Source organism: Scylla paramamosain, unplaced genomic scaffold (assembly GCF_035594125.1).
Source record: "Scylla paramamosain isolate STU-SP2022 unplaced genomic scaffold, ASM3559412v1 Contig62, whole genome shotgun sequence".
In the NCBI taxonomy this organism is placed as follows: Eukaryota; Metazoa; Arthropoda; class Malacostraca; order Decapoda; family Portunidae; genus Scylla; species Scylla paramamosain.
The window spans coordinates 35839-49969 of NW_026973727.1; the positions used below are offsets into that span (position 1 = coordinate 35839).

General features: G+C 42.2%; 1 protein-coding gene across 1 annotated transcript in view; it reads right to left on the reverse strand.

The window, feature by feature from the left end:
* Positions 1–14131, reverse strand: part of LOC135098432 (COP9 signalosome complex subunit 4-like) — a 52943-nt gene that overhangs the window by 33659 nt on the left and 5153 nt on the right. Inside the window, exons 4-11 of the mRNA XM_064000806.1 lie at positions 11222–11340; positions 10846–10982; positions 10491–10605; positions 9893–10082; positions 9541–9744; positions 9067–9242; positions 8506–8701; positions 5350–5529 (exon numbers count right to left, since the gene is read on the reverse strand). Coding sequence (XP_063856876.1) covers positions 8543–8701; positions 9067–9242; positions 9541–9744; positions 9893–10082; positions 10491–10605; positions 10846–10982; positions 11222–11340 — 1100 coding nt within the window. The 3' untranslated portion in view covers positions 5350–5529; positions 8506–8542. The remainder of the gene's footprint in view (positions 1–5349; positions 5530–8505; positions 8702–9066; positions 9243–9540; positions 9745–9892; positions 10083–10490; positions 10606–10845; positions 10983–11221; positions 11341–14131) is intronic.

Below are 14131 nucleotides of genomic sequence, written 5' to 3' on the forward strand. Positions count from 1 at the left end.
CCCCGACCCACCTGCCTGCCTGCCTCAAGTAATAACTAGTAGTAGTGTGCCAAGCAGTAACAAGGAGACTCCACTCCCCGCTGGGGCTCGCATCAACCCGGAGATAAAAGTAATAAACAGTAGTGTGTAATTTCTTAAAAAGCTTCAGCGTAACAGGTGGGAGTGGAAAGACAATTAAGGAAGAAGGATAGATCTCATGGTGGCCATCTACATGTGTGTGTGTGTGTGTGTGTGTGTGTGTGTGTGTGTGTGTGTGTGTGTGTGTGTGTGTGTGTGTGTGTGTGTGTGTCCGTTTGTTTGTCTTGTGGTGAAATGTTTAACTCGTTAGTGACATAAAATTGACATTGATGCAAATAGAAAAAATAATAATGCTGAGAGAGAGAGAGAGAGAGAGAGAGAGAGAGAGAGAGAGAGAGAGAGAGAGAGAGAGAGAGAGAGAGAGAGAGAGAGAGAGAGAGAGAGAGAGAGAGAATGTTATTTGCTGCACAATGTTTAATATATCAGCTGGTGTTTTTTTCTTTTTTCTTCTTCTCAGTGTTCTTCCATGAAAACATGAGATAATAAGGGAAGCTGCAAGAAGCCATCAGGCCTACACGTGGCAGCCCCTGTATGAAATACACCTACCTATCTCTACCTATCATCCCGATCCATAAATTTGTCTAATCTTCTTTTAAAGCTCCCTATTGACTCAACACTACAAACCTGATTATTGAGGTTGTTCCATTCATATACCACTCTATTTCAGAACTAATTCCTTCCTATCTCTTTCTTGAACCTAAATTTTTCAAGTCTGAAACCGTTATTTCTTGTTATATCCTGATTATTGATCATAAGAATTTTGTTTACGTCCCCCTTGTTATAATCCCTAAACCACTTAAAGACTAGTAGTTTGTTTTTGTTCCGTTCTTCATTGTTTTTCCTATGTGTCCCTTTGAAATCTATATAGACGCTCCCACAACATGCAGGTGAAAAAAAAAAAAAAACTGTGCCGGAAATTCCATATCGTGTGTCCCCTTGATGACACCGTGCGAGCCTCAGCCGTGCGTGACGCAATTGTCTGTCCCAAAAACACGAGCTCGAAACAAACCAAGAAAAAAAAAGGAAGGGATGAAAATAAAGTACTGCATCTAGGCGCTCTTATATTTCTTTTATTTTTCTTCGTAGTTCGTGAATTGTATTCTAAAATGTTTCCATGTCTTCTTATTTCCACTGGTTGTGACAGCTCTAGTGGAAGTTATTGGGATTTTTATGATTTTGCTGATAATTTAACAAATATTCAGCATCATCAGTGGAAAAAAAGATCCATGAGGACCAGGCTAATTATCTTTGTGACCTCTGAAAATACGGCACCCCCCTCCTCTCTCTCTCTCTCTCTCTCTCTCTCTCTCTCTCTCCTGCCCTCCCACCCTCCAACCTATCCTTCCTCCCTGCCTTCCCTCCCTCCCTCCCAACGCCCACACTCGTCCCTTTGTCCGCGGCTGGTTTCCCCTATTGACAAATTTTCCGAGCTGAGTGGTTCTTTCGTATTTCCACATCCTCCAATCAAGAGTTAACGTGGCTTCCTGGTCAGCCAATGAGAATAGCAGTCCGCCTTGCCAGGATATTAGTGAGGCTTCCTTTTTAATCAATAAAGAAAGTAGCATCTCTTAAAAAAAATATATATATATATATATATATATATATATATATATATATATATATATATATATATATATATATATATATATATATATATATATATATATATATATATATATATATATATATATATATATATATATATATATATATATATATATATATATATATATATATATATATATATATATATATATATATATATATATATATATATATATATATATATGTAGCGGGACACAAGTCACCGCTCCTAGCACTCCGTTTTCTATTTCATTATCACCCTTCCGTTTTCACTCTCTCTACTGCACACGCTCTTGTCTTTCATATCTTTATACATTTCTCTTACTTGTCACATTCTTTGCACGCTCTTTAACACATGTGTTACACATCTTCTCAACACATCTTACTACTCCTTTCTTCACACAGACATACACACACACATACACTCTTTTTTTCCATAATTTTGTATGTGTCGTTTGTTGTGTTTAGTGATTGCGAGGCCAGGGCTGCCCTCATCGTCCGCCACACGCCCACAGACCTGATGCTGCGAGTTCTCAGGGCAGCGCCCCCGCCCCGCTGAACAGGTCGCAGCTCCTTTCCTAACCGGCGAGCAGCACTCCTCGCCGCGCCACCGCACCGCCCACCACCGGGCCCCAAGACTCCCCCACCTGCGGGCTGGTGCCCGCTTTGTGTATTATGTACATTCATGTATATTTTTTCCTTTGTGCAATATGTATATATGTATATGTTGACATAATACTCAATAAACCTTTAATAATAATTGTTGAATAAATAGAGAATACCCAGGCTAAGTTTCCTTTGCCAGAGCTACAATGTTGTAACACTGGAAACTGTTACCCTTAAAGGACTAAACACTGCTATGACCAAGAGGCATAGTTGGGAGCCTAAACTTCTCGCTTGAGCGACTCCCGGGCGGCCAAGTAGCACTTCACCTTCGCTACATATATATATATATATATATATATATATATATATGGTACGTGCTCTCTACTTTTTCACTCCCTCTTTTTCTACTCAGAAAGTAAGTAAGAAGATCAAGTTAGGTAGCTCAGGAAGCCTCGGGGGTAAGCTTGTTATGCAGCTGTTCCTTATTGTTTGAAATTAAATGTCCTTCCCCCGACTATTTGAATGTAGCCTATAGGGAGAAATACTTAGTTACGGAAGGTAGGGCCTGGCACCTCAGTGGGGTTGTTGTCTTTCTTTTGTCTCCCTTTGCCAGAGCCCCTCTTACATCCAAAAGAGTATAAAGTGAGTTACATAGCGCGCTATTAGTAAAAGTGACAGAATAACGGGTGATTGTAACAGAAAACTAAGTGAGGATAAAGATTAAGATGACTCATGAATATGCACCATTCATAAATTTGCATGTTTCTCTACATAGATTAATCCGAAAAGCAAGAGATGAAAAATGGAATCTAACTTTCTTTTTTCAAAGTATTGGATTATGCATCAATTAAAGTGTGTCACGACCTACACTGGTTTTATTCAATATCTCTCTCTCTCTCTCTCTCTCTCTCTCTCTCTCTCTCTCTCTCTCTTAGCGACATATGACATCACTGTTGCATCACATTAAGCCAGTCGGAAAATCAGTCTTTGTTAGGCCAAGTCGAAGGAATGGCGGAGAACGATCACTAGTTGAAGTCATCAGTCACTCAAAGAAAAGAAGTAAAATCGGTGATCTTTCTCTATCCATCATTGCCTCCGTCTTCCTCCTGCCTTTTGCCCGACGACTGGGTGGCAGCATTCAAGAATAGCACGCTGGAGTACCGCGGTGAAGCTCGCCATGCTCAGTGATACATGACAAGACAAGACCAAAGGCAAGTGGTTTTTTGATAAAAACGAGGCTGCAACGAAGACAGCGAGACTGATGACCGTGTGTGTGTGTGTGTGTGTGTGTGTGTGTGTGTGTGTGTGTGTGTGTGAAGACTAACTTAAATCAGTGTGCTCTCTGTGAAGGGGAGGACTGTGTGTATGTATGTGCGTATGTCAAGACTACTTATAACTGACGTGCTGTCTCTAAAGGGAAGTAGTGTCGCTACTATGTTGGTGAAACCTCCACTCACCGCCTGGCAGCTTACCTCTACACAGTCATCAGTCCTCAGGTGTAATAATACTTTAAGTCCCCCCATTCCAGTTACCCATAAATCCACAAACCCACCAGTCCTTCAGTCCACCAACCTACCAATACCCAGTCTAACACAAAAGTTCACTAATCCAGCCCAGCCCCAGTGATCCACCATCCCACAGACACATCAGCTCACTGCCCACCAAGACACCACGCCGCCAGCAAACCACAACCCTGCCCACTAGACTCTCAAGCTAAGCCACACCCCAGTCCGTCATCCCTGCCAGTCTCGTCTACCATCCACTGAGCCGCCAGCACAGATCATCCCCGCCCGCTAGACCCACGAGCTACGCCACACCCCTGGCCGTTATCCCTGCCCTGTCAGAGCCTCGAGGATCTGACGCAGTAGGACGTCAGGGAGGCAGCTTGTCATCTATGTGCCTTGAATACATTGTATAAAAATGTTGCTAAACGCTCGACATGCCTTGCCATTAGTTGGCACCCAGCAGCCGCGGGCCACGAGGGGCGGCCTTTGTTAGCTTCGTTATTATGATTCTGTGCTAGAGGTCCTGGCTGCGTTAGTGGCAGTAGTAGTACTGGTAGTGGTGGTGGTGGTGGTGGTGGTGATAGTAGTAGTGAAGGTAGCGGTAATGATGGTGGTGACGGTGGTAATTGAGATACACGTAGTGGCAGTGGCATTAATAAAACTAGTAGTAGTAGTAGTAGTAGTAGTGGTGGTGGTGATGGTGGTAGTAGTAGTAGTAGTAGTAGTAGTAGTAGTAGTAGTAATAGTACTAGTAGTAGTAGCAGTAGTGGTGGTGGTGGTAGTAGTAGTTGTAGTAGTAGTAATAGTAGTAGTAGTAGTAGTAGTAGTAGTAGTAGTAGTAGTAGTAGTAGTAGTAGTAATAGTAGTAGTAGTAGTTCTTGTTGTTGTTGTTATTGTTTTAGCGGCAGCAGCAGCAAAAGCAGTACGGTGGTGGTTGTAGTAGTAGTAGCAGCAGTAGTAGCAGTAGTAACAGTAACAGTAGTAGGAGTGATAGTGACATCTGACGCACGAGAAGGGAGTACTGACAGGGACACCTCTGTACCTCCTCTATTTTCTTCCCAGTAAGATGACGCGACCACTGAGACGGGACCCGTGCCTGACCGGGGCACCGTACGCAGCGGTGGAATGACCTGCGTGAAGGCGCGTGTGGGTGGTGGGGAGTGGGCGGGGCTGCATGTGTTTGGGGGAGACTACTAAGGCGGGGTGCTACGTGGATGAGCGGGTGGGTGGATAGACAGTGTGTGTGTGTGTGTTTGTGTAGGAGATCGGGCTGGAGTTTAATGGGTGGTTGGGTGGTTAGGTCGGTTGAGTGAGTCGATGGATGCTCTGTGTGTGTGTGTGTGTGTGTGTGTGTGTGTGTGTGTGTGTGTTCTTGAAGCTGTACCTGTATCACTAAAACTCTCGCGACTACCAGTGACATCGCATTTCTTTCGATTATAATAAAACTTAAACAATAATGATAATAATAATAATAATAGTAATAATAATAATAAAACAGGAAAATTTTTCCTTCTTGCCTTATATCCTATTAATCAGTAATTAATATGTACAAACACAAGCCTTAGTTTGTACTCACAAGGACAAAACCACTGCTGCCGTTGGGGTATTGTTGTGTTCGGCGAGGGTGTGAGGGAGGCGCGGGTGGTGTTTGCGAGGGGCGGTGTGGCGCGCGTCAGAGGCTCGCTCCCCTGGTGCCCGTCTCAACCCGAGAGCTCCAACTGTCCCGCCTGAAGCTGGAAGCTGCCGCCAGTGTGGACTGAGGTAAGGTAAGTGAATCAAGGTAAGTATGTATTGTCGGTTGGACTGTTAGTAAATTGGTGTGGGTGTAGTGCTACATGCCTGCAGGCTGCTTGGGTAGTCACGGTGGTACTTGTCTATTTGGTTTAGTTTGTCTTTAAGGGCTTGGTAGGTTGGTATTTCTAGTTCTTCTATTCTGTTCCATATTGTCTTGGCTCTGTAGTGTAGGCGTATGTTAAGAGGTGTTGTTCTAGTGTGTGTGTGTATTTGTTCTGTTGTCATAGTGTACGGGTGTTTCTGGTTGGTGGCGAATCTCAGTGCTTTGTTTTGTACTTTTTGTAGTTTGCTTATCTGGTGTTTACTCATAGTGTGCGTTGGGATTGGTGGATAGTTAGTATAGGTAGGATTAGTGCTTTAACTAAGTGAATTTTGATTTTTTTCTGGCAATTTATAGTTTATATAGTTTCTGTAGTGCAACATCTGCTATATTCTTTCGTTCCTGAATGTGTTTGTAATAACCAGTGGTGGTAATGGTTAGACCTAGACATTTGCCATTATTTTTAAATTCTATTTCTTCGTCGTTGATGATTAAGGGAAAGGTTTTTTTGGCTCCGAGGTGGAGAGGCGTGAATTTATTCATGTTTGTTTTAATTTTCCATTTTCTTTCATAGTTATTAATTACTCTGATTGTTCTTTCAGTTTTTATGTTTAACATATTGTGGACTGAGGCTCGTATTATTTCTCTTATATAGTCACCTGTTGCTAAGGTTGCCACATCTCGCTTCATTCTCCACTCTGGGAAGAGTTTGCGAGTCACTCCCCTCTTGGAGGGTGTGCGAATAGTATGGTAATTGAGGCGTTCACGCACCGGCAGGATGGTGATGAAAGGCCTCTCTTGCCCTGTGTCGAGCACCTGGTGGTGAGACGCATCACTCACCACCCCCGACTAGCCACGTGAGAGGTTCCACTCTCTTGCACGGTCCACATGAACGTTTGTGAGTGAAAGATTTTGTTGGCTTAATTTGTTATCATAATAGAATATTGCCACAATCGTTGCCACATTACATTACATTAATATATACATTATGAATTGTGCCATCTATACAGTGGTTAAGAAATTAAGGGGCTGCAATTAAAGTGCAAATTTATAGAACACGACAAAAGATGTGCTGAATACAGGACCCTCAGGCTGACTACCTCACTGGAAGGAAGAGAAAGGTATACGCAAACACGAGGGATAGAGTGAATCTGTAATGATGGAGTGCACAGGGAGCCCTGCGTCCTGGCATAAGGGACGGGCACTATTAGAGATAGTAGGTGGATAAGCCAGCTGAAAGGTAAGTAGAGTCTACTTGTGGGAAGCCCTTACAACACTCAATTGAAAAATAATAGAAAATTAAATTACAAAAATAAACAAATATAACAGATGAAATGCTATAAGCGCAGTAGATGGTAGGAAAATGTGTGTGTGTGTGTGTGTGTATCATCATCATCAGGTCGTTGCCGATTCCTTAAGATTAAGAATACGGCCTTCAGTGTTAATCTGGCGTCACCAAAGCAAGTAATAGCATCGGGTCATACGGCAAACACCTAACTTCTTGAATCATTTACCTGGCAGTGTCGCAGCTCCACGACCATTATTCTGAAAGACTTCTGTGCCGCACCTCCACTACATTCAAAGGACCTAGTTTAAGTTACATGGGTTGTTAAGTTTTTTTTTTTTTTTTTTAACGGCTATAATGACAGATTATCATGATTTCTATTTTCCAAAGGTCTAGTTGAAGCTACATTGTTTTTTAAGGGTCTTTTTACGGTTCTAGTGACAGATTAATAAGACTTCTACATTTAAAAGGCTCTAATTGAAGATAAGTGTTTTTTCTACGGTTCGAGTGACAGATTACACTTTCACACATTTCGACTTTTTACTGTCCATGACCCGGCACCGTGTATGCTACACACGTGTGCCAAGTCTAGAAAGCCTTGCTCACGCGGGGAAACCACCTTTCTCAGTGCACGTACCATAAGACACCAATTAAGACTTTATACCTTCCTCGTGAGACGCAGAGCCTGAGTCCCGGGACTGATGGTACAGAGAAAGGCAAAGGGAAGGCATCAGTACATCCCACAGGATCAGTCAATCCCACCGAGCCATCGCGCTCTCCCACCCGCCTAATAAGCCTTCCTAGCCTTCACCCTCTGTCTTGCCTGCTTCCATGGTCTGCCTCCTGATGCTTCTTGAAGTACTTTTTTTTTCTTCTTCTTTCTCTCTTCCCTTAGTTATACTATGGCTACTTTTCGGAGAACATTTTCTTTCCCCTGCGAAAGTTTGCAGGGTTACGCTTCATTAGGACCACCCGCAGCAGATTTATGAAAGGGTTGCCTCTCATTAGCATATTCACTGTAATCAGCATTCTTTAATTACATCACCTTGACAGTAAAGTAGTGAACATCACATTTACAACACTGACTGGAGGAAGATGGTGAGAGGAGCATGGCAACTTTCAAAAACGCACCTTTCACCTTGCCAGATCACGCTGGTGCAAGCGCGCATGCACACACACATACATTTAACACCGAGCACACAGCATCCTACATCTTGCTGCTGGATTAGAAGGTAAGTAACAGAACAAGTCACCTGTAAGTACCATCAGTTTGTGGAGCCTACAAGGGTCAGTTGTGAGAGTAGACATGTATGTACACCAGACCACATGCAGGTGATGGGAGGTAGGACAGACAGGATGAAGGGGCAAAAGGTATGACAGTGGTAGTGATGGGCTGATAACCTTAAAGTCTTCCTGTCCAACCTGTATCATAGGCATTAGCTGTAGTTAAGAGGATGAATTTTATGGTTCAATAATTTTATTGAGCTTCTTTATCTTGCACTTCAAATATTCTGTAATTTTCTTACATCTATCTTTAGTGTAATACTCAAAAATGTAAACCAGAACACATGTTGCAAATTCACATGCCATAACTCTTGATCCTGCATACTTACTGGAACAAATTATAACACTAGTCTGGAATTTGTTCTATCATTGCATCATTTGTTCATCCATAACCTTAGCCACCCATTCTGGATGTGCAATATTGATTTTTTCAATGATGCCATTCACTTGGAAACAGAGAGACTGGATCTGCTTATCCCACTGAGGAAGGACATCACGTGCCTCAAAGTGGAGGATGCCATCAATCTGAGAAGGAGAGAACTTATCTATATCTGATCTATATCTGACACTGGTTTTTATGAACTCTCCAAAAGGAAATGGCTACAACAAATGTCACCTTTCATTCCTATCCTGGCATTTTTTCCTTGCATGCTTTAATCTTATTTTCCCCTCACTCATTTTTCCACCAACGGCTGATGATCCTAAGAGTGTGAATGAGTGCATGAGTGTGTGGTGCTTTGTCTGGGTCACCCCATGTGAGATTACCTGCCTGGTATAAAGACAGACGGAGAACTAAAAATAAGGATTCCTAAGGAAAAAGATTTCTGTCTTCAACATTAATTCAATCTTGTTGTGTTCTGTGTTCTTAAAGATAAAACAACTTTCCTTACCTGATCAATGTACCCATTCATGCGTCCCTCAGTAATCATCTGGCTGGCTATTTTCTCAGCTTTTGCTGGAGATATTTGAAGGAGAGCCCCAAGTTCAGAGAATGTTATGTTGTTATAAAGCTTGCTAGCTGCCAGCAGGTTGTGTTCTGTAACAGCTCTGTCCAGAATGGTAGACCCTAGAATTGTGGAAAAATTACATGAGTATATTCCTGCATTGTCTCAGGCTTTCCAAACACACATGTCTACCAGTGATATCACTGCTATGTGACCTTGATTCCATCACTCTGTAGGCTACTAATATGCAAGTTTTTTTTCTGACACACTTCATGAAATGCCACAATCACATATATAATGATGAACTGTTATTAGCTGGACAAGCCTGACACAAGCAAGCATGTATGTTCCCTTTCAAAATGATGATGAAAGAGATCATGATAAACTAATTTTCATCTTGGCAGCACAACTCCTACCAACCATCTGATGTGGTGGCCTGCTGATGTGGCTGCAGCATGTTCTCAAATTCTGTGAGTTCATTGTGGCGGATGATCCTGTCAAGGTGCATCTTCTCCAGGATATGATAACAGGGCAGCTTTTGGCAACGCTCATCCTTGAACAGCGTCCCCAGCATCCTGGATCGCTGCAACAAGACACACTGCTCTATCTTTCTCTCAAACTGACCTGGGCTTTCAGATTTCATTCTTCTTTCCTGAACCAGGATGAACAAATCCTTGAATGTTCAAACTACTGAACCATGCTAGTGGGCCATTAAATTTATTGAAAAGATCATCCTAAAAGCATGAGAATATGTCACAAGTCTTATACATACCTGCTGAAGCTAAGACAGTACAGATGAGAGCCTTCTTCAAAGCTTCCATCCTCTCATCCTCATGAATGATGGGTCGGTAAGACAACTCATTGTACCTCTGGGCTGCCTCTATGAACTTCCGTCGGTAATCCAAAACTCTTGCATAACAAACTTTGTAGTAGATGAGCAGCTGTTCATTCTTGGACTCTGCCTGGAATGATGCAATCACTGAGTATCAATGACCTTACATAATTCCAAGTTTAGGAAATGAACATTGAATAAAAATGACTTATACTTAATAAAGAGAAAAGGGCTAAGGCATGATGGAATGCTGAAGTTGAAATGAAGGATGCATGAGAGTATGGTTGTAAAGATATGACTGGAGATATTTGCCCAGGCCACACCCATAATGGAAGTCTTTGTCAGAAGGAAATGCAAGGACTAACACAAGAGCAGTGATTTCAGTGCCATGTCATATCACCATGGAGCAGGAAACATTAGTGCTCTTCTACAACTCTAATGGTGATACAGTGTCCTGGTTGTCTAGCTCTCATGATTCCTTTGAAAATCTGTTGTGCTTGCCCAGCACAGCAGAAGCTGGAGTGCTGGCCTGACTCACCTGCAGGATGCTGGCTCTGTTAATATATGCCTCTCCCTGCACTGGGTCATCATCCTCCAGATAGAGGCGGGCAATCTTGAGGTAGGTTTCCAGCTTATAGTCAACACTGTACTGCCTGAAGAATACATAAACATGATTCAAATAACAACAACAACTCTTCTTGTCTTCTTGAGAAAATATACAAATAACTACAGCTAATACAAATTGTGGATTAAATGTTTGCCTACTGCATGCATACAGCTTCTAGATTATGATATGCAACCAAACTAGAATGGAAATCTTTAAGATAAACATTCCTGAATATCACAGTATTTGCAGTTCATATCAGTTAAGCAGAAATTCTATTTGTGCTTACTTCTGTCCTGTTTCGAGAGGAATTCCAGTAAGAACAGCTGCTGCTTCTCTCCAGGAACTCTCCCTCTCATATATGTCAGCAAGGTGTTGCCTGATGCTGGCCACTTGTTCCTTAAAGCTGATGACTTGAGGCTGAACCTGAAGGTATTCAAATGAGTGAGGCTTCTTTCAGATGTGTGGAGAAAACACACATACAGAAATTCATTAATAGTGAATCAATGTACATTACAAATACTTTGTTATTATGTTGTTTCTTTTCTTTCCAGCTTCTTCCTTAAATGCTACATCACATGTTTGAAATAATCCAAGCTGAATAAAAGAAAACTACTGCTACCAATGAGCAGCTGGTAGGTGAGAAATGTTCATGCATGACTTACTTTATCAAGAGTGAAGTGGGCTACTGTCTTTGCCACACCATCAGCCATGGATGTGAGTTGCGTAGAGACGTCTGAGAGCAGCTGGCGAGATATTACCAGACTGACATTCTCCTTCACAACTGAACAGAAATAACATAACACATCAATGATGATAAATGGTGTTGATGAATGAGATATATGTAAAATGTTTACAATAAGGAAAAAATACTAAGACAGAATGAACGTCATAAAATGACATTTAGCTCCGTGAGTGAGAGAGAGAGAGAGAGAGAGAGAGAGAGAGAGAGAGAGAGAGAGAGAGAGAGAGAGAGAGATTACTACACACGTAAGTTTTCTGCTGCTATGTATCTAACACCTGCCTACTGCATAACTAAATGTATGTGTTCTCAGCTGAAGACCAACACCTCAGGATCAAGACAATGTATAGCTTATTCTCTTTGATAAAGGAGGCAGTATTAGGTTTAATCACTCAAAGTTAAAGTAACTTCATTGTTCATTAAATAAGGTTTATTTTCACCAATTAAATTCTGTACATAATTTCCTAAAGCTTTACTTGCTTCAATAAAAGCTTGGTGAGCCTGTAGTGTTGACTGTGCTGAGTTATTTAGCTGTTATTTTACCCTCATCCCTCAGAATTTGTCACTTGTTACCCCCTTACTGGGCCAAGAGAGTGAAATACACCGTGTTTACAGGGTAGCTGACCAGGTGACTCTTCTCATTAAAGATCTTACCGTAATTTGAAATATAGATATACATATAGATGTTGTTGTGGCTACGTAGGCCAGGTAGGCCTGGCTGCTCTCGCTACTCTCAGCCTGCCGGTGCCCTCACTATTACGTCTCATTGATAGATTGAAGTTGAGGTAGAAGCATCAGTAGAATATTGAGCAAAATAAGAGAAGGATGGACCAGGAAGCTAAGATGGAGGCTACCACATCAGCTGATGTAAACAACAGAGCCCAAAGTAAGACTGATATTTACCCATGTACAAAATGCCAAAAACATTGCAATATGGGTATTAAGTGCAATAACTGCAGCATGTGGACTCACTACCTATGCACAGAGCTGCCAACCTATTATGTAGTGGTGCTGACTAAATCCAATAGGAGATACACATGTCTATTCTGTGTAAAACTTAACTATTCAGATTATGACACTCAGGCAGAAGAAATAGAAGACAGCAAGAAAAATGAAAACACTCCTTTAGGCTCCCAAGATTTACCTAGTTCAGAAACAACACAAAGCACTGGAAAAGGGGAGAGTACAGAATCTAAGGATCAGAAAGGTGATGAAGCTAGGCCAAGCACCATAACTACTGAATCCACTACTATTACTCCTCCTCCTCCTGCCGACGCCACCCAGGTAGACAACCCCATAAGGCATCTCAAGACCTGCAGATACTATAGGAAGAATATTTGCAAATTTGGAGTTAGGGGAGAAGGCTGTAGCCACAACCATCCAAAAGCATGCACCAAGCTTTTAAGGCATGGCCTGGATAAGAAATTAGGATGCACGCTTGGCAGGAGGTGTCAGGACTACCACCCAATCATCTGCCGAAATGCCATCTGGACCCAAACTTGCTTCGAAGAAATATGTCGGTACCCGCACCCAAAAGGAACAACACGAAAGAGAGAGGACGACATCATAACTCATCCTCAGCAGAACAACACCCCAAAGGAGCAAGTAAAGGTGAACCCTACAATGGAAAAGCAGCAGGATAGACAGAATGCCACAGCAAACCAGTCCCAAACCATGGAGACAGAACAGAATCTTTTTTTAGACAAAGTCTTCCAGAAAATAACAGAAATGGAGAAACAACAACAGAAAACCATAGGCAACCTAATGGACAGACTGGAAAGACTGGAGATGAGGGACAGGGGGTGCAACCGAATGTACCACTAATCTCTTTCTCTTATGCAAACATCAGAGGTCTCTGTCCAAAGTCAAACCAGGTCAAACTCCCAATGCTAAAGGAACTAGCCCATCAAGAAAATTCAGTGTTTCTAGCACTAACAGAGACCCACTTGACCAGAGATCACCTGGATGCAGAAATCGCCTTTGATGGCTACACCATCTTCAGAGCTGACAGAATAAACAGAAGCCACGGAGGAGTCATAAATTATATCAGGAATGACATGGCGGCAAGTGCCGAGAATATGGGCACATTTTCCAACGGAACAACAGAGCTACTGACAATCTACCTGAAAAAGCTAGATCAGCTGGTAATTACAGCATATAGACCTCCAAACACATCATCAGAACAGTTCGAAGAGGTAATTTTAAGGAAGAAAGAAATACTAGACTCCCTCCCAAGACAGACCACGGAAGTATTGATTCTTGAGGATTTTAACTTCCCATACATAAACTGGGAGGATATGAGGATTACCGGGGGCAGCCTTGAAGACAAACAACAAGCTATAGCCCTTACAAACCTGATGGTGAAGCACTTCCTTTCCCAAATAATAAAGGAACCTACCAGGGGGAATAACATTTTGGACCTAATCCTCACAAATAGCCACAACCTAATCCACTCATACGAAATCTGCGAAACTATCCTGTCCGACCACAACTACATTCATGTAAAAACAACCAGCACGGACAAGCCTAAGGACTATTACTACGAAAGGAGAGCAGCAGCTGAAGACCACATAGGCAACCTGAACTTCTACAACCCCAATATCAACTGGGAACAAGTCAGAGCAGAAATGAGAGCCACAAATTGGGAGCATCGACTACATATGACCAATATAGATGACCTCCTTAAGGAAATAGTAGCAAGGTGTCGCGAAATCTGCCTCAGACACATACCACAGAAAGCAAGAAAAAAAGACAAAAACATAATTCCCTGAGACCGTAAAATCCTCATGAGAAGGAGACACTCACTCTGTAACAAGCTTAGGAGAACAAGCTT